At 52.7% G+C, this 27,404-nt stretch overlaps 2 protein-coding genes across 3 annotated transcripts in view; both read left to right on the top strand.

Moving 5' to 3' along the window:
• Positions 1-1,501: 1,501 nt before the first annotated feature.
• On the top strand, positions 1,502-14,201 carry ZCCHC10 (zinc finger CCHC-type containing 10). The gene is made up of 4 exons (XM_068206246.1): positions 1,502-1,653; positions 4,122-4,283; positions 7,116-7,157; positions 12,481-14,201. Exons 1-4 carry the CDS (start codon positions 1,613-1,615, stop codon positions 12,752-12,754), a joined length of 519 nt encoding a protein of 172 aa, XP_068062347.1. The 5' UTR covers positions 1,502-1,612; the 3' UTR covers positions 12,755-14,201.
• A 1,890-nt stretch (positions 14,202-16,091) lies between these two features.
• The window catches only part of AFF4 (ALF transcription elongation factor 4), a 47,100-nt gene continuing 35,787 nt past the window's right edge, over positions 16,092-27,404 (top strand). Inside the window, exon 1 of one of the 2 annotated variants that reach the window (XM_068206209.1) lies at positions 16,092-16,311. The gene's annotated coding sequence lies outside the window, so the exon portion shown is untranslated. The remainder of the gene's footprint in view (positions 16,312-27,404) is intronic. The other variant, XM_068206210.1, reaches the window with a different exon arrangement.

Here is a 27,404-nt window from a genome sequence, read left to right as displayed (position 1 = left end):
TATTAAAATGTTAACTTTCCAACCTAGCATAATACATGTAGTAAATATCTGTGCAGAGCCGTATAATATGCATTTTTCACAGACAAGAACTGAGACAGGGACTGGGACTGGGACACGAAAAGGGACCGGGCCCGGGCGCTGCAATGACATGGCGGGAGCGGCGGGGGCGATAGAGAGTGCAGGCCCGCGGGCGCTGCCGCTCTGGCCGCCGGAGGACTCCTTCTCTATGGTCAGGAGGCCCCGCTCTCTATGACCCTGGAGGCCTCGCTCTCTATGACCCTGGAGGCCTCGCTCTCTATGACCCTGGAGCTCTAATTCGCTATGACCACGGAGGACGCGCTCTCTATGACCCTGGAGGCCTCGCTCTCTATGACCCTGGAGGCCTCGCTCTCTATGACCCTGGAGCTCTAATTCGCTATGACCACGGAGGACGCGCTCTCTATGACCCTGGAGGCCTCGCTCTCTATGACCCTGGAGGCCTCGCTCTCTATGACCCTGGAGCTCTAATTCGCTATGACCACGGAGGACGCGCTCTCTATGACCCTGGAGGCCTCGCTCTCTATGACCCTGGAGCTCTAATTCGCTATGACCCTGGAGGCCTCGCTCTCTATGACCCTGGAGGCCTCGCTCTCTATGACCCTGGAGGCCTCGCTCTCTATGACCGTGGAGCTCTAATTCGCTATGACCCTGGAGGCCTCGCTCTCTATGACCCTGGAGGCCTCGCTCTCTATGACCCTGGAGGCCTCGCTCTCTATGACCCTGGAGCTCTAATTCGCTATGACCCTGGAGGCCTCGCTCTCTATGACCCTGGAGGCCTCGCTCTCTATGACCCTGGAGGCCTCGCTCTCTATGACCGTGGAGCTCTAATTCGCTATGACCCTGGAGGCCTCGCTCTCTATGACCCTGGAGGCCTCGCTCTCTATGACCCTGGAGGCCTCGCTCTCTATGACCGTGGAGCTCTAATTCGCTATGACCCTGGAGGCCTCGCTCTCTATGACCCTGGAGGCCTCGCTCTCTATGACCCTGGAGGCCTCGCTCTCTATGACCCTGGAGCTCTAATTCGCTATGACCACGGAGGACGCGCTCTCTATGACCCTGGAGGCCTCGCTCTCTATGACCCTGGAGGCCTCGCTCTCTATGACCCTGGAGCTCTAATTCGCTATGACCCTGGAGGCCTCGCTCTCTATGACCCTGGAGCTCTAATTCGCTATGACCACGGAGGCCTCGCTCTCTATGACCCTGGAGGCCTCGCTCTCTATGACCCTGGAGCTCTAATTCGCTATGACCACGGAGGACGCGCTCTCTATGACCCTGGAGGCCTCGCTCTCTATGACCCTGGAGGCCTCGCTCTCTATGACCCTGGAGCTCTAATTCGCTATGACCCTGGAGGCCTCGCTCTCTATGACCCTGGAGCTCTAATTCGCTATGACCACGGAGGCCTCGCTCTCTATGACCCTGGAGGCCTCGCTCTCTATGACCCTGGAGCTCTAATTCGCTATGACCACGGAGGACGCGCTCTCTACGGCGGCCGCAGCATGTCCCGGCATGCCCCGCGGCCGCCGCTAGTCCCGCCGTTCCCCGGGGCAGCCTCACTTCCGGCCCGGGCGTTAAGATGGCGACGCCCATGCACCGGCTGATTGCCCGCAGACAGGCGTGAGTGGGACCGGGGGGGCCGCGCGGGGCGGGCTCGGGCTGAGGAGCGGCGGGCACTGCTGGGGCCGCGGTGCCCGGCGTTTTCCCGGCGCTCCGCGGCCTCCGTGCCGCTGCGCTGTGTCCCGGGAGGGGGCGCAGCTCGACTGAGGGGACACCGCCCCAAAACACGGCTGGGGCGAAACGACGGCGGCCTCGGGTGTCCGGGGCTTGGACTCGAGGGTCGCGGCGGGTCCTTTGTGCTCAGGGCGTCCCGCGAGAGCGGCGCTGCGGAGGCTGAGGGAGCTGTCGGCCTCGGCCGCTGCCGTGGGGAGCGTTGGGAACGGGACCGGCGCTCGGGAGGAGCTCTCGGGGTCATTTCCCTGCTCCTTATCGCAGAGCCAGCGGTTCAAACACGAAACAATCAGGTTCAGTCAGGTTCATGTTGTTACGGTGCGTTTGCGGAGCTGTCGGAAGGGCACAGAGAAGCCAAGCGAGCGACTCTTGCTCCGACGGGGGCGTTGCAATCGAGGAACTCCCTCAGCACCGAAGGGATCTGACTGCAGAGCCCTGGAACGAGGAAACCACATTTTTGCTCTTTTTGTGCAGCAAATGTGTGTCCCGCTCCCGTGGCGTGCCGACATTGGTTTTTCAGCTCGCTGTTGCTTTGGGTGTTGTTTTTTTCCTTAAATTAATTTATTTCTCTTGTTTCAGTTTTTGGGCTGTGGGGTTTTTGCCCAGTTACAGTGTGCAGAATGTGGTCAAATTCTTTGTGGTTTAGGAATAATATCTTTTCTGTTTTCCAGTGGAAAGTAACTTGGGAATTCAAAGTGCTCCTGGCACACTTGTTCCTTTGAGTTGCTGTTTTACTGGAGTTGAGGACTCGTGTTCAGCTCTGATGTCTTTGTGCTTGCTGGGTCTGTGCTGAGCTGTCCCTCTGCTCCAGGCCTGGGGTCACTGATCCCCGCTGGAGGTTTCCCTCAGCTCTGTGCTCTTCATTAGTGTCGGACTCGTTAGTGCTGCTGTGCTGTGTGCAGATGTGCAGCTGCTGGGCAGGGCCGGTGCCCTGTTAACTGCCGTGGCCTTAGGGCTTCCTCCTGGCCCTTTCTGTCCCGTGCAGCTGCGTGCTGGGGTGGGCATTCTGCAGCCCCAGTTCTGGGGCTGTTGCTGTGGGCACAGCTCGGGGAGGGGCTGAGGGGACAAGCACGGGGTTGGGGTTGGGTTGAGGAGGAGGAGGAGGAGGAGGGGGAGCCATCGCCCTGCTGGGCACAGGCAAAGCAAAGCCCCCCGAGCTGCTGGGCTCTGCTCATCCCCAGGTGTTCTGGTTCCTGCCCAAGGCCAGCTTCATTGGGCTCTGCAGCCTGGGAGTTCAGTCAGATTTCCGTGCTGCTTTAGCTGAGTATTTCTAAGGCCTGAGGATGAAGCCAAATGCTCTGCACTGAAAAAGGGACCAATGTTCAGCACGAGCTTCCCTGCAGGAGCTGGCACAGAGTGGTGGCTGAAGCTGAGGGAGAAGCAGTTCACAGCCTGGCTGGGAGAGGGAAAATGCTCCCCGCTGGTCTGTCACTTCATCTCACACATGAGTCTGGGTGCTTCTAGATCAGCCAGGCTGCAATTTCAGAGAGTTTAGATGGGCTGGCCTGGAAAAATTCGTGTTTTGGTGCTTGGAACAAAAACTGAAGGTGGCAGGAAGAGACAGCAGTGGCAGGGAACTGAAGTGGCACAGCCCTGAGCTCAGGACTAATTTTGGCTGTGACCTTGGGCAGCTCCTGGGCTGGGTGAGTTCCCTTCTTTGTAAAGGAGGAGAGCAGCTGGGAGAGGAGGCAAAACAGCTTTGCAGAGCTTCAGAAGAGCAGCTTAGGAGCTCCAGCATGAAAACAGGAGTGTTTTCCCTTTCATGACTTCTAAAAATGCCCATGGGATTTTAGCAGAGTGAGAACTGGACTGGAGTGTGAAATGTCCCTGCTGCTGCAGGTGTTTGGGATGGGACAGCCGGGGAGGAGTGCCTGGAGTCACTCTGCACAGAATGAGCAGGAGTCTGGTTGTCCCAGAGATAAACCCTGTGCCAGGCTTTACCAGCTCCTGGGTGGAGCTTATTTGGATTTCCTGGGAGCCTCTCAGAGAGCCCTGGGCTCTGAGAGTTGGGCAGTTTGGGACTTGGGTGTTAAATTTCAGGAACTGGAAATGAAGCTGCTGCTCTTTGTTCTAAACCAGAATTTCAGTGTTTCTCTGAAGCCAGAACCAAGCAGCAAAGTGAGCAGTGTGATTGTTCCCACGTGCAAGTGTTTTAATAAATGAAGATCTGTCTGCCTGAATTCTGTGTCTGCTTGGTGTTACTGCCCATGTCCTGATTCAAAAGAAAACCTGAAGCACCTGGGAACATCTGGTTTAATCATAACTTGATTAAAGCTGCATGATAAAAAACTAAATATTTTTTCACTGGGTAGAACAGACCTGGAATGAGTTACTTAAGCAATTGTGCATTTTTCTAGGGAGGCAAACAAGCAGCATGTGAGGTGTCAGAAGTGTTTAGAGTTTGGCCACTGGACATATGAATGTACAGGGAAGAGAAAATACCTGCACAGGCCTTCAAGGACAGCTCAGCTGGCCAAAATCCTTAAGGAGAAAGAAAAGCAGCTCCTGCTGCAACAGAGGTAAGACTGGCAAGATGAAATGTCTGGTTTGTGATTGAAATAAAAGATGTTGTCCCAGACCATTTTCTGTGATGTTTTCCTCCAGACTGTGGAATGTGTGCTTGATTTAATGTTAGAGCAGATTTGTGTGTTAAGTGAAATATGTACACTCAGTTCCCAGAGAATTAAAATCAGCATTTTAATTTCATCAACACCTTTAAAACTGTTTTGGCCTGTCTGAAACAAAAGCCATGCACTGAGCCAAAGTTAAATCAGTTGGAGCCTTTTTGGTAGTGGAGCAGTTCCCCGAATTCCTTGGTTGTTTGATTTCATGTTTCTGTGCTGTCCAGGCAGTGAAAGCTGCAGATTTATTTCTAGCAAGGCAGCAATTCTTGCCCCGTGTCCAGATCTGCTGCTCAGAGCTGCAGTTAAACCTGGCCCAGCCCTGCTCCTGCTGCTCCCTGGGAGCTGCAGGGCTCAGGAAGGTGAGGGAGAGTTGGGTTATCAGCTGTAACTCAAGCATGAAGTGAAAACAGCTCACTGAATTGCACAATTATTTCCTTTTGTGACAGCCCAGAAAGTGGAAGGAGCAGAGAAACCTAAACAGAGCTCCTGTGCTCTTGTGGCACCTGATTTCCTTTCGCCTTTGCCCTGGGAGTACTTTAATTCTTCCCCCCAGGTTAATAATTGTTTTAACAAGCAAAACTAATGCAGCACCTCAGTTCTCCACGCAGTTCCATGTGCCAGGGTCCTTTCTGCCACTCCAGTTTGGTTTTGGGAGCTGCAGAGGGACAGGGTCACTCCCAGTGCCACTCCTTGCACCTGGAATCTCGGGGCTTTGGCCACGTGTCCTCAGTCACTGCCCTTGCCCTCATCCCCTGGCAGGATGGGAGGTGGGGACAGCATTCCCAGCTCTTGTTCCTGCTGGTGGCACAGGGGAGGCTGGGAGCTCGGGCAGGCAGGGCTCCTTGGCCTGCTCAGCTGCTCCAGCCCAGCAGCAGCTCTGAGTCACAGCTGCCACCCTGCCTGCGGTGGAGACTCATTAGCCTGGGAGGAGAGTGATGTAAAGTGATTGGTTTTGAAATGAGTTCTGATCCAGTGAGTAATTGGGAAGTAATTAGAGTCATTAATTAGAGTCACCCAGTGTTGTAGATAAATCAGCAGTGCTTGGACTCTGACACTTGGCTCCATTTGGAGGCCGAGAGTCTCTTCAGAGACTCAAGATTTTTAGGCCAAGTTTGAGTTTAAGGCTCAGATTATTTCCTTGTTGCTTTCCTGCCCCTTTCCTGGTGGATTCTGCAGGTTACCACTGGAGGATGGTGAATTGAGGGTGAAATTCCTTGTCCTGTCCTTGGGCTTGAATCTGAGTGTGGGATCATTTTGTCTGGGAGTTACAGGACTGGCCAGTGGCACAAAAGGAGCTTTGGGGCTCTAACAGTGAGAGGCATGTGCTGGGAAAAGTCCTCTTGTGAAAGGAAGCCTGAGTGACCCCCAGGTGGGAGCAGTGGTTAATCTGGGCAATGGGGCTGCATTCCCAGGGGTTCTGTCATCCTGAGCTCCTCAGCTGTGCCAGGAGGGATCCTGTTCCTCAGCTGCCAGGGCTCCACTTCCAAGGGTGAAGCTTTTTCTTTGTGGAAGAACAGCTTCCTGGGTCACACTTGTGCTTTTTGTGTCACTTGCTCTGGGAGGTTCTCCTTGCCTTTGGAGAAGTTGGGTCTCCCACAGGTCTGCTTTGGACAGCCTGTGTCACCACCATTAAAGAGCCACGCAGGAATCATTAACCAGAAGGCAAACCCAGCCTAAAAAGGTCAATATTTACCTCTGACAACCTCATCCAGGCTTTTCCAGCATTAACTCCTTTCCCAGTTGTTCCAGGCTCCCGGTGCTTGCCTCGTGTTGGCCCCAGGATTCTGATTCAGCCTAGAGCAGGGCAGGGAGCTGAGGGAGTGATCATTCCTGGAGATGTTGGAGCTCTGAGCCCAGCCCTGAGCTGGGGTTATGGCTCAGATTATGGAGGGAGTGTCCAGAGCAAGTCTGGCCTGAGAGTAGGAGCTCCTGGAGTAACTCTTGAGTAACCCACACCTCACACACGAGAGGGAGGCGCTTCCTGAGCTAGGTCCTGTCCCCTCAAAGGTGCTTTGGGGTTGAATTCTGTTCTCACAGGGACTCCTCTTACCTGGGAACCCCCTGCAGAGGGTCTGAGGCCTTAGGAATGTAAATATGGATGGGAAGGGATGGAATCTGAGTATCAGTGAATCTTCCCCTTGCCCACAGGAGGGAGTGTGGAGAACTCTTGTGTGCTGATGATGTTTTCATACCTTGTGTGTGAAAATAAAGAATTGGAGAAATCTGATTTGTCTGGTGACACACAAAGAACTTTTTTCTGTGGCACCACTAAAACTGTGTGAGGGGATGAACACTTGGGAATCTGACAGACACACAGCTGGAAAGCATCAGTATAAATGGACTTTTCTGTTTCTTTCTGCACTTGAAAGAAATGTGAAAGCTACAGGCTAGGTCAAGCTTTTACCCTTGATTTCAATCAATTCACTTATTGCTAAATATAGTTACACACAACTTCTTTGTATCCTTTCCTCCTGTGCCTTTCACATCCCAGCTGCTGCTGTCCATACAAAATGAGACAAAGGGGAGAGCAGAGCATAAATAGCACAGAAAATTAGAGGTGAATTGCTGGGTTTTCCTCCCCTGGCTCATAGGTGTGTTTTCTCTGCTTTGCACTGGACTGAGCTGCCCAGTGCCCTTTGAATATTAAACTCAGCCTCAGTGTGCTGCTATTTATTTAATTTTTCCTATTGCATTAACCAAAGCCATTATTTTTCCCCCCTTAATTAGCGCTGGAGAAAGTGCTGCAGAAAAGAAGACCAAGAAAAAAAGGTATGTGGGATCTGGGCCCTGCACTGGTGGGATCTGGGCCCTGCACTGGTGGGATCTGGGCCCTGCACTGGTGGGATCTGGGCCCTGCACTGGTGGGACCAGTCCCTGCACTGGTGGGATCTGGGCCCTGCACTGGTGGGATCTGGGCCCTGCACTGGTGGGACCAGTCCCTGCACTGGTGGGATCTGGGCCCTGCACTGGTGGGACCGGTCCCTGCACTGGTGGGATCTGGGCCCTGCACTGGTGGGATCTGGGCCCTGCACTGGTGGGATCTGGGCCCTGCACTGGTGGGATCTGGGCCCTGCACTGGTGGGGACCGGTCCCTGCGCTGGTGGGATCTGGGCCCTGCACTGGTGGGATCTGGGCCCTGCACTGGTGGGGACCGGTCCCTGCACTGGTGGGATCTGGGCCCTGCACTGGTGGGATCTGGGCCCTGCACTGGTGGGATCTGGGCCCTGCACTGGTGGGGACTGGTCCCTGCACTGGTGGGATCAGGGCCCTGCACTGGTGGGATCTGGGTCCTGCACTGGTGGGGACTGGGTCCTGCACTGGTGGGACCAGTCCCTGCACTGGTGGGATCTGGTCCCTGCACTGGTGGGGACTGGTCCCTGCACTGGTGGGACTGGGTCCTGCACTGGTGGGACTGGGTCCTGCACTGGTGGGACCGGTCCCTGCACTGGTGGGGACTGGTCCCTGCACTGGTGGGACTGGGTCCTGCACTGGTGGGACCGGTCCCTGCACTGGTGGGATCTGGGCCCTGCACTGGTGGGATCTGGGCCCTGCACTGGTGGGATCTGGGCCCTGCACTGGTGGGGACCGGTCCCTGCACTGGAGGGACCGGGCCCTGCACTGGTGGGGACTGGTCCTGCACTGGTGGGACTGGGTCGTGCACTGGTGGAACCGGTCCCTGCACTGGTGGAACCGGTCCCTGCACTGGTGGGACTGGGTCCTGCACTGGTGGGGACTGGTCCTGCACTGGTGGGACTGGGTCCTGCACTGGTGGGGACTGGGTCCTGCACTGGTGGGACTGGGTCCTGCACTGGTGGGACTGGGTCCTGCACTGGTGGGGACTGGTCATGCACTGGTGGGACTGGTCCCTGCACTAAAAGTAGCTTTGTAAATAAGTTTTGGGTTTAGTGCTTTGAGGCTGTTACAGCTTTTGTCTGACAGGCATCTGGAGAATTTCTACTCCTCCCTATCCAAAACCTCTCAAAATTTTATTCTCTGTTTTTCTCCCTGGTGTTTTCCTCCCCCTGCATGATCTTGCTGTAGGAATAAAAGTCTTCCCATTTCTGCCTCAGAGTCCATCAGGAGTCTCTGAACAAGACTGACACAGGGGTTGCTGGTCTCTCATTGCTCCACCTGCCCATCCTGCTCTGACTTCTACTCTCTTCATTCCCTTCTCCTGCCACTTCTCTCTCTCTCAAGCTTTGTCTAAAGGATGAAATAAAACATCTTAAAAAACCCAACCCCAAAAACAAACAAAACCCCCTTGATCCCAAACTAAAGCAAAATCCAGAAAATGACCCTGGCCCTCTCCACATCCTGCTTGGAGCCAGGAACTCTTTTGACATTGTTTGTAGTTTACCTTGCATTAGTGTTTACTTGGGAATTTGCTTTCTTAGCAAATGGAAAGGAGGAACAGCCAGAACTGTGGCTGTAACACTCCTGGAATGGGAGTTTTACACCAGGGAATGTCTGTGCAGTAACAGCCCAGCATCTCTTCCCCTTTAGTGTCACTTGTGTGTCCCTCAGTCTGGTCTAACCCAGTTTTCAGGAGGTGTTTAAAGGCCAGGCCTCTGCTCTGTGTGGCAGGCAGTAAAAAAGGCAGAGCAGATCTTCAGAGTGTTCTTTATTCCAGGCTGTCCTGTGGAATGTGCTTTATTGGAATGGGCTGTCTCAGTGTGTTCTAGCAAAGGCTGCTTTCCCAGAAGTGCCAATTTATTGCTGGAGTTACTCAGGACTGGTGAGATCATGAATTAACTGGTTTTGAGCTGGGCAGCTCAGGCCTCTTCCTGCCTCAGCTTCCTCAGACACTGCAGCCTTGGCTGGCATAATTATTTACAGAGTATTAGAGCTCCAAACCAGTGCAAAAATGGACAGAGCAAAAGGGTTCATGGGGAGGGGATGGTTTGGACACTTTGTCCTTAAAGTTTTAAAACTCTTGTAAATTTGAATTCTCCTGCTTCTATGCAAGCCCAGAATAATCCATCAATATAAATTCCTTTCCAGTCAGTTTGCTATTTAGATTTTTATTATAACATGGCAAGACTTAAATGTGGGGAATCCAGCATATTTATAAGTTCCAGATTTAAAATAAAGCTGTAGAAGTTTGGGTTCTGGCAGGAGGAGCACGAACCTTTTCCACAGAGTGTGTTTGTTTTGATATAAACACTAATAAGGGAGCTCAGGCCTAACCAGAAGAACAGGCTGAGGCAGAGCAGCTGCTGCAGAGCCCTGTGACCTCAGGTGACAGAGCCACCTTCCAGGTGCTCCTTGGCCTCAGTGTCCCACCCGGAATGCCTGAATTCCCTGCTCACTGCCGGCTCACTGCCTGCTCACTGCCTGCTCACTGCCTGCTCACTGCCGGCTCACTCCGTGCTCACTGCCTGCTCACTGCCGGCTCACTGCCGGCTCACTGCCTGCTCACTCCCTGCTCACTGCCTGCTCACTCCCTGCTCACTGCCTGCTCACTGCCTGCTCACTGCCTGCTCACTCCCTGCTCACTGCCTGCTCACTCCCTGCTCACTGCCTGCTCACTGCCTGCTCACTGCCTGCTCACTCCCTGCTCACTCCCTGCTCACTGCCTGCTCACTGCCTGCTCACTCCCTGCTCACTGCCTGCTCACTGCCTGCTCACTCCCTGCTCACTCCCTGCTCACTGCCGGCTCACTGCCTGCTCACTGCCTGCTCACTGCCTGCTCACTGCCGGCTCACTGCCGGCTCACTGCCGGCTCACTGCCTGCTCACTGCCTGCTCACTGCCTGCTCACTGCCTGCTCACTGCCTGCTCACTGCCTGCTCACTGCCGGCTCACTGCCGGCTCACTGCCGGCTCACTGCCTGCTCACTGCCTGCTCACTGCCTGCTCACTCCCTGCTCACTGCCTGCTCACTGCCTGCTCACTGCCGGCTCACTGCCGGCTCACTGCCGGCTCACTGCCTGCTCGCTCCCTGCTCACTGCCTGCTCACTCCCTGCTCACTCCCTGCTCACTCCCTGCTCACTGCCGGCTCACTGCCGGCTCACTGCCTGCTCACTGCCTGCTCACTGCCTGCTCACTCCCTGCTCACTGCCTGCTCACTCCCTGCTCACTCCCTGCTCACTCCCTGCTCACTCCCTGCTCACTGCCTGCTCACTGCCTGCTCACTCCCTGCTCACTGCCTGCTCACTCCCTGCTCACTGCCTGCTCACTCCCTGCTCACTCCCTGCTCACTGCCTGCTCACTGCCTGCTCACTGCCTGCTCACTGCCTGCTCACTCCCTGCTCACTGCCTGCTCACTCCCTGCTCACTCCCTGCTCACTCCCGGCTCACTCCCGGCTCACTCCCTGCTCACTCCCTGCTCACTCCCTGCTCACTCCCTGCTCACTCCCTGCTCACTCCCTGCTCACTCCCGGCTCACTCCCTGCTCACTCCCTGCTCTCCTCAGGCCCCAGCTGTGGCTGTGCGCACAGTTGTGGGATGGGTGGCAGAGCAGAGCAGGATTCCAGCCTGGGGGTGCCAGGCTGGGCTCCAACGGCACTTGGCCCCACAGAACCAGAGATGAACTCTTGGAAACTTGTCCTGAGGAGGATGAATGGTACCTACTTTAAAAATGCTGTGCTTTCCTAGAGGTGTGATAAGCCCCACAATCTTGGATTACCAGCTACAGGCTCTGCACCGTCACCCTCCTAAACTGTATTTTGAGTTTTACCTGTGCCATCCCCATCCTCCTGCTGTCAGTACCAGCAGCCCACGTTTGCCTCTCCTGAGAACAAGTTCCTGCCTGTTCCCTCTGGGAGAGGCAGCTTTAAGTGCAGTATCCTGATGTTTCTGGGAGTGAGTTTTGGAATAAACCTAACCACTGGATGTCCATGGATTGCTGCTATGGATTTTGTGAAAGGTGATCAGGAAAACCAAGTTCAGTTACTCAGGGGATCCTCTCATTCCTGCCTGTCTCATGGAACTGCTCAGATTGAAACTATTGCTCCCATATTTTTTATTTTCCTCATCTTAGTGCTGTTTTTGCTCCAGAAAAGTCAGTGTTTAAGCAGCCCTTACGGATTTATCAGTAATGAACAGTCGTTGTGTCTGCACACTGAGACAGCGGATTACAGATGTATTATAAAGACTTCAGTGCTTTGTGGCTTAATCCACACCCACATTTGTCAGCTGACGGGGCTGATATGATGAAAAAACCTCACACTCTTCAATAACCTTAACACAGGCACTTCCTGAGCTGTTACATTGAACCAAACCCTCTGATAAAAAATACTGCATTAATTTTCTAATGGGAGCAAGAGTCTGCATTATCATAATTTACATTTTTGGATGCTCTTTGATTGACTTTGGTGGGAATGGAGGTGAATCAGTGTCTTGTACTTCAGGGAAAGACCTCTGAGAGAATTGAATTGTACTTTCTTAGAATTTGTATCACCCCCCTAAATCAGAGACATTGATCTTGAGAACAATGGCCCCAGGAAGGGCTGAACATAAAAAAAAAAAAATGCAGAGGATACAGAAGTTCTCTTTGCTGTGTTCATCATTCTGTCTTAATCTTGGACTGCTTCCACCCTTCTCCACCTTGCAAACACAAGCATCCTGTAGAGGCAGGTACGTTGGGTTCTTTTGCCAGGAGTAATCTAAGAACAGTTTTTGCTGGGAGCAGCTCTGACCTTGGTGAAATCACTGCTGAGACCTCCCCTGGCTCTGGCAGTGGCAGAATTTCCCTGTTGCAGGGGTGAGGCAGGGACCGAGCCTGGCTCATTTTCCCCAGGGCCTGTCTAGTTCAGGGCAGTCAGGCCAGCGAAGCCCTGCTCAGGGCTAGGCAGGAGATCCTGGCCAGCTTTCCCTCCCTGCCCCTCTCTGCTGTCCTGCTGGGTTATGGCATGTCCTGGGGCCACTCTGCCATTGCTCAAACGGCCAAAATCCACTCATCCAGGAGTGGAGAAGGGAGGGGAGGGCACAGGGATTCATCTTAGATGGTGAGGCCTGGAAATTTTGCTGATGAGGTGTGGAAATTTTCAAGGCAAATGATTGATCTTTGGTTTATGGAGAGAGAGCAGAGGGAGCACTCTGTGTGTGGTGGGCTCTGGCAGGGCTGTGCTCAGCTCTTTGTTCTCTCTCAGGTCCAAGAGTGTGACCAGTTCCAGCAGCAGCAGCAGTGACAGCTCAGCCAGCGACTCCTCCTCCGACAGCGAGGACTCCTCCTCCTCCTCCTCCTCCTCCTCCTCGGACAGTGACAGTGAGGACAGCAACTCCTCCTCCTCCTCCTCCTCCCCTTCCTCCAGCAGCTCTTCCTCCTCCGACTTCGAGTCGGATTCCAGCTCCTCCAGCAGCAGCAGCAGCAGCACAGACAGCAGCTCTGAGGATGAGCCCCCAAAGAAGAAGAAGAAGAAATAGCTGGGGAGGTGCAGGACTGGTGTGGAGTGAGTGACACTGCCCTCCCAGGGGCTGGAGCACACGGCTGCCAAATGCTCCGTGGTCAACATTTCTACTGCTCACATTTCTAAGTGTTCTGCGTAGTTGTTCTTAGGACATGGAAGGTATTAAATGGCACGTGAGACTTACTGAGAGAGTATTTTTGTGGTTTATCCTTTTATGGAAGATTTTACTTTTTTAGTTCCTGGAAAAAAAAAATTCTATCATCAGATTTGTTTATATGAGCTAAAGTCCAGTAACCTGGATGTTTACATGCTGGAAAGTAAAAGCTTTTTGTTGTAGATTATGATGTGCGTCATGTGCTGTTCCTCTGTTAACGACAGCTTCACTTCCATTGAGAAAAGTCCTCTAAACGGATAAAAGCAGAAGTTTTTCAGTGCTGCTGTGGAGCTCTGGTGTTGTTGAACCTGAATGCACGACGTGTCCCGCACAGAGCCTCCCATGTCGCTGGTGTCAGACGGGTTCTGTGCTGCTGAGCTTGTGTTCCAGTGGCTTCTCCTGATGCTTCCTGGTGCAGTCCTAACTGCAGCACCCAGCTGAGCTGCGTTGATTTGTCCCTGACCGGTGTCGTGCTTGGCCTGTCCCCAGGCTCTGGGCCCTTCCCTCCCCCAGTCCTGGGCTGGTGTGTTGGAGGTGTTTGCTGAGACACAGGGCTGGTGTTGGGGAGCAGCAGCTCAGTGAAGCGGGGCTGGTGCTGCTTTGGGAGTTTCATCTTCGTGCCTTTTTTTTTGTAAATTCAGTGTACCCCAGCGAGACAAGGGCTGGAGTGGGTGTTGTGCAGAACTCCATCAGAATATTCCCATCCGTAAAATGGTCAGCCAAAGCAGAGAAATAACAACAAACAGAGCTGGGCACTGTTTCCTCTGGGTGCTCAGAAAAGAAGAGACTCCTTGAAGCACAGGTCTCAGAGTTTCCCAAGGAGTGTGTGAAATGCAGGATTGCCAGGCTGCTGAGTGGCAGTCTGCAGGAATCCAGTCGTTCTTTGGTTGTGGGAATGGCCTGGAGAAGCAAGAGAGCGCAAACCCCACAAAAGCAGATCCCAACACGCTGCAGAACACGGATTGCTGGATGCAGAGTGGGAATTGTTTGGTTGTCTGGTGGATTGAAGCAGTTGCTGTTAGTATTTTATTTGGGGATGCAGTCTCCTGAATTTCTTACTGTTGGAGTGCCCTTTTGGGGAGGGGGCATCACTTGTGGAAGAATTCTCAAGTATCTTGGTTTAGGTTAAATGCAGTAACTAAACTATTTTTTATATTTTTATGGAAAGAGTAGTGTGTAGACTTACTTTGGAATAAACTGTACTTATTTAAATGTTTGAGAATTCCCATGTTGTGTGTCTGTCTGACCACTCCTGTGTTTTACAGAACACGCTGCAGGCTGTAAATAAAACTACCAGAAAGGTGTTCAAGTCTTGTGGAGTGAATGTGCCATTTAATGGGAGAGTGAAAAAATTATTAAACACTAGTTGCTAAGTTGAGGCGTACTGCAAATATCTAAAATTTTTGTGGTGTTTGTGTGCAGGTTTCAGCTGGAGTTGCCCTGGCATTCCCTCACAGAAGGGCAGGATTGCTCCCCAGGACTTTCTCCAGCCAGAAGTCCCTCTGTATCCAGATTTTTGAAAAAAGGAAAGAAAAAGTTTAGTTTCAAATACAATGTTTGTAGTGGCTATTTTTTTTTTTACCTTCTTGCCTTTTCTGGTTACTTTGTCTCTAGGTGTTGTTTATTTTACAGAGTAACCCCCCAGCCTCGCCCTCCTACATCTGCCAGTGCCTCAGTTCTGCTCTGTGGCAGATTAGGAATTTTCTAAAAGCCCTGTTAAGCAGGGACTGCACCGTTTAATCCCTCCCACTCCAAGCAAAGCTGCCACTGCTCCTCTCGGGGGAGCAGCTGATGCAGCCTGGCAGGAAAACGGCCTCAGGAAAGGCCTCACCTCTGAAGGAGAAGCGGAGGGGAGAGCAGGACAGGGGGGACAGCCCCATGCTGCATGCAGGGCTCTCTCACAAACAGGCTTTGGGGGCCCTGGGTGCAAGGGCCCTGCTCAGTCTGTGCGATGGCGCATTGGTTTGTTTGCTTAGGGAGCAGTCCTTCACAAACGGGAGCTTCTCCAGAGAATGGATGTGCCTTGTGGAATTCTGCGTGTCCCAGCTGGGCCTTTAGCAGCCCCTGGGACAATGGCTGCTGTCTGAGCTGGGTCTCCACAGCCTCCTTTGTTCACCGGCCGTGTGTGCCGCAACCTTGGCCCCACAACAGCCGAGAATCCCGGATGGTTTGGCTTGGGAAGGACCCTCAGTCCCAGCCCGTGCCACCCGTGCCGTGGCAGGGACACGTCCCACTGTCCCAGGCGCTGCAGTGTCCAGCCCGGCCTTGGGCACTGCCAGGGCTGGAGCAGCCGCGGCGTCCCGGGGTGAGCTGAGCCGGGGCTGCGCACCCTGCCAGGGAACACCCCTGCGCTCTGGCGGCGGCAGCCGCTCCCTGGGGCTCAACCTGCGTCCCTCTCTCTCCGCCGTTTCCTGCAGCCCCTCCGGGCAGCGGGAGCCCGCAGCGGGGTCGGGCCCAGCTGCTCTCCGGCCGAGCAGCCCCGGCTCTCCCGGCCCGGCCGTTCCCCGGCCCGGCCGTTCCTCCGTTCCCCGGCCCGTTCCGTTCCCCGTTCCGTTCCGTTCCGTTCCGTTCCCCGGCCCGTTCCGTTCCCCGGCCCGGCCGTTCCTCCGTTCCCCGTTCCGTTCCGTTCCCCGTTCCGTTCCGTTCCGTTCCCCGGCCCGTTCCGTTCCCCGGCCCGGCCGTTCCCCGTTCCGTTCCCCGTTCCGTTCCGTTCCGTTCCCCGGCCCGTTCCGTTCCCCGTGCCGTTCCCCGTTCCGTTCCCCGTTCCCCGTTCCCCGTTCCGTGCCGTTCCCCGGCCCGGCCGTTCCCCGTTCCGTTCCCCGTTCCGTTCCGTTCCGTTCCCCGGCCCGTTCCGTTCCCCGTGCCGTTCCCCGTTCCGTTCCCCGTTCCCCGTTCCCCGGCCCGGCCGTTCCCCGGCCCGGCCGCCAGGGGGCGCCGTGGCCGCTCCCCGCGCGCCGCCCCACGTGACTCTCCCGCCGCCGCGCGCGGGAGGCGGGGCCGGGCCCTCGCCACGCCCCCCTACGCGCGCGCGCGCTCCGCCGTGGGGGTGTCACGTGGTTTCCCCGCGCGTCACGTGATCGGGGCGGCGGCGGCGCGCGGGGGCCGCCGGGAAGCGCCAGGCGGGACCGGGCCGGGATCGGGATCGGGATCGGGACCGGGCCCAGCGCAGCCCCGGCCGAGCCGCGGTCCTGCCCGCCGCCCTGCGAGCCGCCAGCCCGGCGCCGGCCCGCCATGGACCGCCGGGACCCCTACGGAGCGGCCGCCCGCTTGTGAGCCGCCCCCCCCCCCTCCCTCCCCCGGGCCGGGCCCGCCCCGCGCCCCCCGGCGCTCCGTGACTCGCCGGCGGCTCCTCGGGCCTCATCGTTCGCCGGTGGCGGCAGCCAGGAGATGGTCCTGGCCTAGCGGAGCGGCCAGCGCAGGTGAGCGCGGCCGGGCCGGGCCTCCCGCCGGCAGCGGGGCAGCGCCGGGGCCGCGCCGCCCCCGCCCCGGGCACTCCCGGGACATCCCGGGCGGCCCCCGCGGCAGAGCCGGCGGGCCCGAGGGCGGGATCGGCCGCTGCGGGCGCATCTCCCGCCGGGAAGCGCGGATTCGCCCGCGTCGCGGCCCGCGGTGCCACCGTGCGCAGGGCGGGGGTCCCTCCCGGGACGCTCGGCCCGCGGCACGCCCCGGCACCGGGATGCGGGCCGGGCCCGGGCCGCTGCGCTGCCCGCCCCGCTGGTGGGTTTAGCCCTGTTCCGGTAATTGACGTCAGGGCTTTGTTCCTTCCCCCTTGCTCTCCGGGAGCCCCGGGACGGCCGCGGGGCCCGGGCGGGTCCCGCTCGGGGAATCGGCTTCGGGCAGCGGCTGCCGAAGGTCGGGGCAGGCAGGGCCGGGGTTCGGACACCGGAGCCGGCGGGTGGCTGTTATGTAAAGCCTCCTCCCCGGTGGGACTTTGTAGCAGAGCGGTCGCTCGGCATTCCTGCGCTCCGCGCTGGCTTTTCCCCTTTTCTTCCCTTTTCCAACGAACCAAACGAAGCGGGGAAGTGTTGAGGTGTGTAGCCCGGTATCGGAGCATCAGTGCTGTGTCTGTGGTTCTCTTCTGGACACGAGCAAGTGGTTCACTGAATTCCGGGGGAGAGCTGAGTGCTTGTGCCCAGACCTCCCTGACAGCCCGGGCAGGAGCTGCACCATGCAAAAGGAGCCTGGAGAGGGGCAGGTGTGGAGCCTGCTGTGCCCCCAGCTCACCTCTCACCTTCCTACAGCCGTGTTTGATCATTTTCTCAGGAGTGCTGGTGGTTTTAACCATCCCCGTGTTTCCAGGGATGGCAGCCAGGCCCCCACCTGCCCCTGGGACGGAGCAGGCCCTTCCTCAGTGTCCCTGAGCTGGTTCTGCTCTGCTCCCTGTGTTTATTTGTCACCTGGGCTCCCTTCCAGCTGCTGATCGCTCAGGTGTGTTTCTAGTTCCTGGCATTCCTTTAAAACTACTGAATTCTTCTCTCAGGTCCCTGGCAAATGGGGATTTGCAGCCTGGGGGGGTTATTGCAAAACAGGGTCTAGTGAAGTGCTGTGCAGGAGTGCTTGTGCACCTGACTGGTCCTTTCATGGCTCCTCTAATGAGGAAAACGTGATTAAACTCCCGGCCTCGAGGTGTGGGACAGCCCCGGTGTCACACTGGAGCTCCTCAGTGGTTGGACTGGGACTGGGGCAGGTCTTGTTGGTCACGGGCAAAAGGGAAAGTTTATCTTTTGGTATTATTCATATCTTGGCTTTGTTAGTGTCTCAATGTCGATTTTTGACATTTGCTGCCTCCTGCACAGTGTGTTTGCAGCTCCGTGTGAGAGCAGACTCTCCTGTGTTCGGGAGTGAGACAGTCCAGGAATATCCTGAGCTGGAAGGGATCATCCAGCCCAGCTCCTGGCCCTGCACAGCCCCAAAATCCCATGCTGGGCATCCCTGGGAGCAGTGTCCCATTCCCTGGGGAGCCTGGGCAGTGCCAGCAGCCTCTGGGGAAGAACCTTTCCCAAAATCCACCCTGCCCTGCCCTGGCCCAGCTCCAGCCCTGCCCTGGCTCCGCTCCCTGTCCCAGGAGCAGAGGTTGGAGCTCTAGCCCTCAATGAGCTCTGACTTCAGGCTCCTCTTCTCCAGCAGAACAATCCCAGTGCCCTCAGCAGCTCCTTCGTGGTCCTTCCACACCCTTCCCCATCCCCATGTCCCTTCTTCGGATGCTATCAGCTTTTTATCTTTTTTATATTGTGGCAACCAAAAGTGCCCCCAGGATTCCAGTGCAGTGTAACAGCAATGAAGGAAAAGAGTGGATTTCAACTCTGATCTCCAAAGCTGTCTCAGGTCCCTGATATTTCCTCTAAACATCTCTGCAGTTCTTGTTTTATGACTTTTCTCCGTGTCTCAAACACTGAGTGAGTGAGACTGAGCCCCTGGGGTCAGTTTTTGTGTGAGAAGCCACACAGCAACCCAGAAAAATAATTCACATTTATGTGCTTTGCATTCTTGCCAGTTCTAGTGTCCTGGACTTGATAAACCATGATAAAACCCCAGTGAAATATGGGTTGGATTTCTAGGATGGTTTTTTTAGGAAGCTGGAATGTGCAGATGCTTTTGCAGGGTTACGACCCAGTTCTTTAATGAGAAGATGCCACATTTCTGTCTGCACAGACCATGGACTTTGCTTCCTGGGGGCCTTGCAGACAAAGAGCTGCAGCAGAAATCTGTCCTGAGGTTGCAGCTGGCCCATGGCAGGGTGGCATTTGCCACCAGTTGCTCCTGTGGCTGCCGGTGGGTGTGTGCTGCCCCGGTGTTTTCCAGCGTGGGTGCTCCCCTGTCGGATGTGACTAAGGACAGACGTGACCTTACTGACTGAGCCAGCAGCCCTTGGCATCTTCTGCCTGGCACCAGGGACTCCGTGACCAGGTGATGGTGGAACTGCTGTCATCGTGCCCCTCGCTGCATTTCCAGTGCTTAGGACAGGTGCCAGAGCTGCTCGGGACTGTTCTGATGCCTGCCTCCCTTCCCTTCCTGCTCATCCTCTCGGTTTGGGAGTTCTGTCATCATCACTGCTCTTACTCTGCTCCGGATCATCAGAAATTTGCAGCGTTGAGGGCGGAAATACGGAGAGTTGAGTCTGGAGAGCTGAGCCAGGAAAGCAGCACCGCTGCCATGGGCAGATTTGGGCACGTGGAGAGACCTTGAGCAGCTTCCAAGAGGCCACAGCGACGTGTGTGCTGAGCTGGGAGGAGTATGAGTTGCAGTGTCGTGTTTGGAGTCCCCCTGTGTGAGGATGTAGGATTAGTCCGGAGTTTTTGGTGACTGAGGTTTCTTTTCTGTGGCAATAATTGTTCTTGGCCACATAATTTCAGTTTGTTACTCACCTGTGGTTTGTTCTACAGGCCTATTTCCTTTCTCTCGCTACTCTGTCACAGTTATCTTCGGCAGAGGCTCAGAAATAACTACATTTGAGATCAGGTACCTAAACTTCAGTTTAAATTAGATCCACAGAAGGAATCCCTCCCTGGGAGGGTGGGCAGGCCCTGGCACAGGGTGCCCAGGGCAGCTGGGGCTGCCCCTGGATCCCTGGCAGTGCCCAAGGCCAGGCTGGACGCTGGGGCTGGGAGCAGCCTGGCACAGTGGGAGGTGTCCCTGCCATGGCAGGGTGGCACTGCAGGGACTTTAAGGTCCCCTCTCACCAAGACCCCCCCTGTCCTCCTTCACCTTCAGTGTGTGCCTCAGTGTGTACCAAAACCAAAATGAGGTTGGTGTCACCTTCTCTGAACTGGGAGAACAGAACACCCCGAGCTGTGGGGAGATGGAGAGGCTGTGGGATGAAGAGGGAGTGCCTGGAAACGAGTCAAGAAACTTTAACAGGTTACATTTAGCTAGAGCAGGGTTAGATGAATGTAAAATATCTTGCTAACTCTGTTAAACTAAGAAAATAAGCAATCAAGTCCATAGAACTGCAAAACTCAAGATGAAAGAACTTGTGTGGCAGTTACTCTTCTCTGGCAGGATGGGTCCTTCTCCGCAGTCACTAATGAGTAAGGAGATGCTCTGCAGCTTGTGAAATGACAGGGCTGCTGCCGCTGCTTGGGAAATGCAGCGCAGCCCCTGCTCCTTCCTGCCACCCTCTGAGCGCCGCCAGCCCGAGTGCCGGAGCTGTGCTGCTCTCCCTGTGCCTCTGTCCTGCAGCAATCCGCCTTTATTCTCTTTCCAGCTGCTTGCGCTGGGTGCCCAGCTGAATGAGCACCTCCCAGCGTGGAGCAGTGCTGGTGCTCTCTGAGGTGACCCGTGCCCAGAGCTCGGCGTGGCACGGCTCCTTGGGGCCGGGCCAGCCCGGACGTGCCGGCCAAAATTCCGCGCTCCCTGGAGCTGGGAGCTCGTTGGCCTCGTGTCTCCTCCGGTGTCTGCCGCCTCCCCAGGCTCTCAGACTCCTGTTCAGCTCTGGGTTTCATAGCCCCTTCTCCCTCACTTTTCTCCCCGGTGCTTGGAGTTTTCCTTGGGTTGCCTCGTCTCCTGTTCTTACTTGGTTCATTAATTCCTGCTGAATGTAAAACCTGGGTTATGAACTGCCAGTAGCACCAGGTACCAGCAGGAAGAAAAATCTCCTTATACTCCATGCTGTACAAACCTGGAATAAGGGAAGTTCTTGCCCTGAAGTCTTGAACTAATTTTCTTCTGTTAACAGCTCATTAAGAGAAATCTTCCTGCTCATCTTTTTATGGAAAACAGCACCTCATGGGGCAGCTCAGAGCCCCCTTTTACTGCCTTTTTTTTTTTTTTTTTTACAGTTCATCTTAGTTTTTATTCACGTCACAGCATTTATTGATAAATTACTTGAACGTGCTGCTTTCATGTTTTATAATTAAGCAAATAGAGTGGACTTTTACTAATGTGTAATCCTGTAGTGATCATGTTTTCCAGGAGAGGCTGTTTTATCATGCCACGTCTCTCCCTGTGGATAGATGTGCTCCCCTGCAGCCCCACAGCGGTTTCTGAGTATTCCCAGTACTACACTGGGAGCATGAAGAGGTAGGAGACCGGAGGAAGGATAGCGCTGTGCTGCTCTTCAGTGTGGTTCTTTTGAAGCACTGATGTTCCCGCGTTATTTGCAGTTTCCACGAGCAGCTTTGAGCCGTTTGTCCTTTGGGCTGGAAACTTCCCTCGGCGTTTCAGCTCAGTGGGTTCCTCGTGGAGGGGCAGAAATGAGCCCTGGGAGGGTTGTGCTCCTCCTGCAGCTCCTGGGCTGGCTCAGGGTTGGGAATGTCAGAAAAGGTCCCAAACCAAAGTGGATCCCAAACCTTTGAGCTTTTCCAGCTCTGTAACCTTTGGTGGTAAACTGAGAGGGCGGCCAGGTTTTGGTGTCACTTTGTCACCTCCTGGAGCTGGGGGCAGGCCTTGGTGCCTCACTGCAGCTGGGTCATACTTCACGTTATTGACAGACATTTTCCAGTTTAAGAAGAAAAATAAAGGATGTTTAATTTGCAGAACCAGACACTGGGAAAACAGTGTTTGTGATCAGTAACAAGTTAAACTCCTGAGACAGAGGAAACTGTTTCCACTTGTCCCTAGCTGGGATTCTAAGATTTCACAGAGGTAAATTGTTCCAGAGTAGATATTTCCCTCAACAGTTGGTTCCTGTGGAAATTTCATGCCATTGAACAGTCATTCAGTTTTTCACTTCATTTTCCTTTGAAATTCCTAATGTTCACTTTCCTTGATGTGATCCTGTTGAAGGGGTCTGATTTTAAATGAATATTGGATATTTATATTGGTTATCTGCTGTATTTTTATATAAATTAGGCTTCAAAAACTGTGTACTCCCTTGTATTTCCCCATTCCTGCTGACATGACCATAAAAGCTCAAACCTGACCATAATTGTCCAGCTTTGTGCATTCACATGGAGATTTTTTGTTTCTGCATTTAATTTAATTTCCAAAAGACGTTAAAGAGATTGCAGTGGTGGAAGTGCTTAAATGGTTTTAATCAGGCTTTGATGTGCACAAATCATTAAAGCGAGGAGGATGAAGAGATCAGAGTCCCCAGTTCCCTTTGTATGGCTGGGCTGCAGAGGAACTCAGGGGAGGAGGAAGTGTCCAGGAAATCCCAAAGGCACAGGACAGGGGAAAACAGCCTCAAGCTGTGCCAGGGGAGCTTCAGGCTGGATATTGGGAAAATTCCTTCACGGAAAAGGCTGTCCAGCCTCCCGCAGGCTGCCCAGGGCAGGGCTGGAGTCCCCATCCTGCGTGGCTTTTAATGTGGAGGTGGCACCGCCTGACTTGGGGCAGTGGGAATGGTTGGACTCGAGGAACTTGGAGGGCTTTTCCAGCCTAAACAATTCTGTAATTCTGTTTTTCCCACAGGGAAGGGGAACAGCAAACCAAAACAAGCTACATCAAAATGGGAATTTGGTTTGTGTGATGTCGTGCATTTCGTGGGTAGAGGAATAACCACAGTTTCTGTGGAAAAAAAAATCATTTGAGAGATCTGCCAATGTAACTTTCCAGTGTTGCATTACAATTAACATAAGCATTTCCTTATTTAAAGATAATTTAAAAATTGTTTGGTCAAAATCCAGATTTGAAAACATTAAGATGGAAGTTTCAGAAAATTGAATATGGGAAACAGGTTGAAGAGCTTGAAGGAGCATATTGTAACTTCAGCAAGTTGTCTTGTGCTTTGGCGTTGATAAAATGAGCCTAATGGAAATTGCTGAGTGAAAAATGCTTGATTTAACAAAAATCTCCTGATATTATTATATTTTTGTAACTTCAAGAGGCCTTGAAGCACAAAGATTGGCCAAGAGGAGGTTAAATGGATTGATGTACTGATATTTTCCCTTTCTCCTGGGTTTTTTTTTTTTTAATGTTCTGAGCTGTCCTCTATGGAACAGAGCTTCCTGAGAGTTTGTTTGTGTGTTTTGAGGAGGTTTTTATATTTTGGAGTGAGGTGCTGTGTTTGTTTGACATTTCCCATTGAGCCTTCCCAGTTCACCTCTGACTCTTACTGGTGTGCAGCTGCTGGAATCCCCCTGGCTGTGGGTGAAAAGCACTGTGGCCACATGGAATATTGGTTTAAATTGCCTGGTGAAGTTTGGGATTTCTAGTTAATGAATTTATTTCAAAATTAATTAATTTAGATTTAATTTAGCCTTCTGATGCCGATAGGATGAATTAGCAGCATATTATAGCACTGATTTGCCGTGGTAGAAACTGGTGTTTGGTGTCACCTTTAAAAGATAAAGGGTGAAAAGGTTTTTCCTGGAGCAATTGCTTGTGCTGAAAGAGCTCCACTAATTATATTTAATGAGCAAAAAACACAAGTAAGGACTTTGCACTGTGACACATTCTTAGCCAATAATTACCAGAAATATGTTTTAATAGGAGAGAGTTTTAACAAGTAGTATTCACCTTAAATTTGTTAATCACTAATAACCTCCTAAAAAAACTACTTTCTTAGGGCTTTTTCTTCAGTTTTTTTTTTTTTCTTCAGCTTTCTCTTTTTTTTTAGTGGAAAAAGTTGCATTATTTCCTGGCCACGTGAAGCAAGGTCCATGCTGAATTGGCATTCAGAAATGTTTTTGTTTGTTTTTTCTTATTTATTCAGAGGAATGTTCAAATCCATCCAGTCATGATTTGCTGACAGACTTGAAGCTCAAGATGGTCAGAAATGGGTGTGGTTTAATCTTCATTGCTATTTTAGACTATGAGATTTGGATCTCATTAGCTCCTCTGATGGGCTGATTCCTTATACAATTTATTTCAATGCATTATTCAATTTTTAAAAAATGATTATGTGTGACTCTCACTATAAATAGTGAATCATGCCTTCAAAAAAATTTAATTTGAACTTGTGCTTAGGAGAATTGCATGAACTGATCCCCAGCCAGGGGTGCCCTCAGTGCCTGCTGCCTGTTGAGCTGCGGCTGCTGTGCCCAGCTCCCCTGGGAGCTGCAGCACTTCCCACCACGCAATTTCTCTGGCACTTGAGGCACATTTGGCTCTTCCAGAGACATTTCCAGGCTCCAGCTCTGACCCAGCTCGGTGTGAAGTGGCCTCTTGCATGAAGGGTTTTGAAAGCCAGCTGAATTTTGACTCAGCTTTTGCAATGGTTCTTGTGTTTCTCTTTAACTTCGTGCCACAAAAAGCTGAATTTTTCTTTCTGGTGGCAAAACTCACTGAGTCTCCCTGGCTGGAAGTGAAATGTGTTGGTAGAATTCTGTGTTTTGTAGTTTGTCTTTTGGTTTAGGGCCACATCCAGAAAAGTGCAAGAAGTTGTAAGAACGTTGGGGGGGAAAAACCCAAACATCATTATTTTGGGAAAATATGATGTCATATATATGAAGAGAGTTTGTACAGCTAAATTAACATTTATTAACTGTTTTCCTGAGGTAAAAGATACCTCACTAAGTGCCCTGTTACTCAGTAGGGACAGAAATGTGAATGTTTTTCTCAGTCTGCTCAGGGGGATTATAAAGTACAGGTGGCATTTAGTGGGCAGGATGAAAAGGGAAACCTTTGCAACGTTTCAAGCAGTGTTTGTTTGGAAGCACAGCACACCAAAGCTGTGGCTTTCCTGCTGCATTTCAGCTTCCCTCTCTGGATAGTTCTGGGCCCTTCCTCTCGCTTCCAATTTTTTTTGCTCTGCCTGCAAATCTTAAATGCCCTTCTTCCCTAGGTTTTTGCAGAGTTTTAACTACTCCATGCTCTCATCTTCGGTGTGTTGAAATTCTAAAAGAAAGTTTGAAGGTGCCGGGAAGAATCCCAGATCTCAAAACTGTCATGTTCTGACAGCAGATTTTAGACAAGCAGGAAATGGTGCTGAGTTTGGTGAACCCTTTGAATAGAAGTCAGGGCTGAAAACTGGGAGGGAAAACTTGTGTTCTCACTTCTCTGGTACTCAGAATTGTGGATTTTGTGAAATCTGTAAAGCAATCCTAGAACTGCTGCAGCTGCCAGTGGGGAGCACTGGCTCTGTGAGAGTTCAAGCCACCACTTCTGAAAAGATACTGGTAATAATGAATAGATGATAATGTAGAAAATATATTGCTGCTGGCATGGACCCAGCCCCGTGGTTTTGGTGCTTCCCCTGCAGTTGTTCTGGGAACAGCCTGGACACAGATTTCCCTCTGGGCCTCTCAGTTGTTCCGTGGCTCACCCCAAGTGGTTTCCCATGGTTCTGGGGAGAGTTAAATCATTGAACAGTGAAGTTTTTAATTCTGGTTGCTGTGCTGACCTGCTCCCCAGCATCCTCCTGCTCTTCCTCCGTCCCTCACGAGCACTGTGCACAATTATTGTCTCAAAGCCTGGTGTTCAGTTGAGTGGGGGATCAGCACAGTGGGTGACCCTTGGTCACGATGGGAAGTCTGAGATAAATGTCTTGTGAGACAGTGCAGACATGATCTTACACTGAGCCTGGAGGAAGTGACAGTTGAACCAGGGTAAAGTGTCTGATAAGCTTTTCTCTCCTTTCTTTTTCTGTAGTTGAGATGGAAGAAGGATGTGAACCTTGAATGTGATTTTCCCTTTTGCCTTTTCACTGCTGGCTTAGATGGCACCTCATTAAAACCTTGTCTGCTGTTTCAAATCTTACACAGAGCAGATTTATCTGAGAATTTCTGTCAAGTGAATACTTTCTTAATCCTACTGCTACAGAGTTCATAGCACTCAAATGTAATGATGTCTTCTGTGAAAGTAAATTATTGGGAGGAAGTCAGAATGATAATAGCCAGATTAATGTTAGAAGTCTGAATAACTATTGCTTAATAAAATCTAAATGCCAATTGTCTTGGCTTCAAAGTTTAAGCAGATGAACATGTAGGCACAGGAATTGGGTTATTAAGTTTCTGCCCAATTAAAGGGCAGAAATTTGTTGGGAAACTATGTTGGAATATGCTTTGGTTAGCCTGTGTGGACATGAAAGGATTGCATGTAAAAATGCTGAATTTGTGATGGTCCATCTTTGCACTGGGGGAATTAAAGACTCTCCCAGCGATGGAGGGTGGAAAAGATGGGGAGGATGCCCTTGGCTGAGTGGGAGATGGAATTGGGCTGAAGTTGGCTGGGAAGAGATTTAACGGAGAAAGAAAAGAAAGAAAAGGTGGATGGCTGCTGGAGGTCAGTCTGCACTGCTGGGCTGCTGGTGAGGTCAGCTCCTCAGCTGTGGCATCTCAGGGTAAGGAATTTCACTGCCTGCTTAACAAAGCCCCCTGTTCCTCAGAGTAGATATTGCAGGATGAAGCAAATAGAAATGCAGAGGCTTGGGAAGGCAAAGCTGAAATTCAGCTTTGCTGGGCAGCAGCAGCAGCTTCACTTCCCTCTCCTGGCTCTGCTGGTTCTTGTGGCAGGAGCTCATTGGGGCTCCTGTGCCTTTTCTGACCTGGAGTCCTGACCTGGCCTTGGGCTAGGTGCAGAAAAGGACAGTTTTAGTGGCTTTGTGGTCTCATGGTGTCAATCCCTGAGGTTCCTCTCCTGTGAGTCAGGGCTGGCACTGTGGGATCTGGGGTGTCTCCTGGCATGGAGCCTGGGGAGAGAGGGACAGTGGCTGGAGGAGTGACCCTCCCTCTGCTCCCTGGCCGCGGAGGGAGGAGGAGGGAGCAGGGCTCTGTGTCACTTGCTGGGCTTTCCTGTTCCTCTCCCATTCCTGAAGAGACGGGACAGAAAGGAGGGACTGATGTCCTTTGAGCAGCTCTGCTCCCTGTGAAGGAAAAAGAGTTGGGAATTAATTTCTGTGTTCATCAGGGAGGGGGGACCAGACGTGTTCCCTCCTGGGTAGTACTTCTGCACAAAAATGAGACGTTTAAGTTGTGTGGTTGTGCATTTTTAAGGTCCCTTGAGCGAATTGCACCAAACCAGTCTTGCAAATTCTCGGATATAAACAATTTTAAGCTGTTTTAGTAGTATGATTTTAAAATGGACTTAAAATGGTTTTAAATGAGCTGCACTGCAAGTGCTGAATTTAGCAATGTCCTCCTTGACTTGGTTTCTAAAATCCAATTGCTGGGGGTTCACTTTTACCTTACCTTGGCAGGGGATGTGGAAGTGGATGATTTTTAAAGTCTCTTCCAACCCAAACTCCATTTCTCCCTTGCTTCTGTGTGCTGAATCTCATGTGTGATGAATGATGCTCCCAGTTCTCATCTGGACTTGTTAAATGAAATATTACACTTACAGAGCCTCTTCCGAAAGGATCCCCAAGTCCTTTTCCAGTGGTTAGTGTTGAGTTACAAATGATCACTGTAATTCTTTTCTCCACCATCGCTGTGTGTTGGCTTCTCAGGTGGAAGATGCTGACTGATCCTCAGGTAACCTGATATTTGGGGGATGAAGGGGACTCTGGCAGCTAAAGCTCCAAGGCAGGATGTAATTACTTGCACCATCACTTGTCTGAGACGCTGGAATTAAGGCAGTGCTCCCCCAGAAGGTGCTGTGGAATTCTCTCAGCTAACGGTGGTGAAGGATTTGTGCTGCTTTGTCTGGGGAGCAGCGCAAGTCCAGGCACATCGTGCTTGGTGGGGATTTCTGG

This window comes from Anomalospiza imberbis, chromosome 15, assembly GCF_031753505.1.
Source record: "Anomalospiza imberbis isolate Cuckoo-Finch-1a 21T00152 chromosome 15, ASM3175350v1, whole genome shotgun sequence".
In the NCBI taxonomy this organism is placed as follows: Eukaryota; Metazoa; Chordata; class Aves; order Passeriformes; family Viduidae; genus Anomalospiza; species Anomalospiza imberbis.
This window is presented reverse-complemented; position numbering and strand designations above follow the sequence as displayed.

What these genes read in the sequence shown, in the direction of transcription:
- ZCCHC10 (XM_068206246.1), top strand. Translation starts at nt 1,613, where the DNA reads ATGGCGACGCCCATGCACCGGCTGATTGCCCGCAGACAGGC. An exon ending in CTGATTGCCCGCAGACAGGC is followed by an intron (nt 1,654 to 4,121) that starts GTGAGTGGGACC and finishes GCATTTTTCTAG; the next exon opens with GGAGGCAAACAAGCAGCATG. An exon ending in AAGAAGACCAAGAAAAAAAG is followed by an intron (nt 7,158 to 12,480) that starts GTATGTGGGATC and finishes GTTCTCTCTCAG; the next exon opens with GTCCAAGAGTGTGACCAGTT.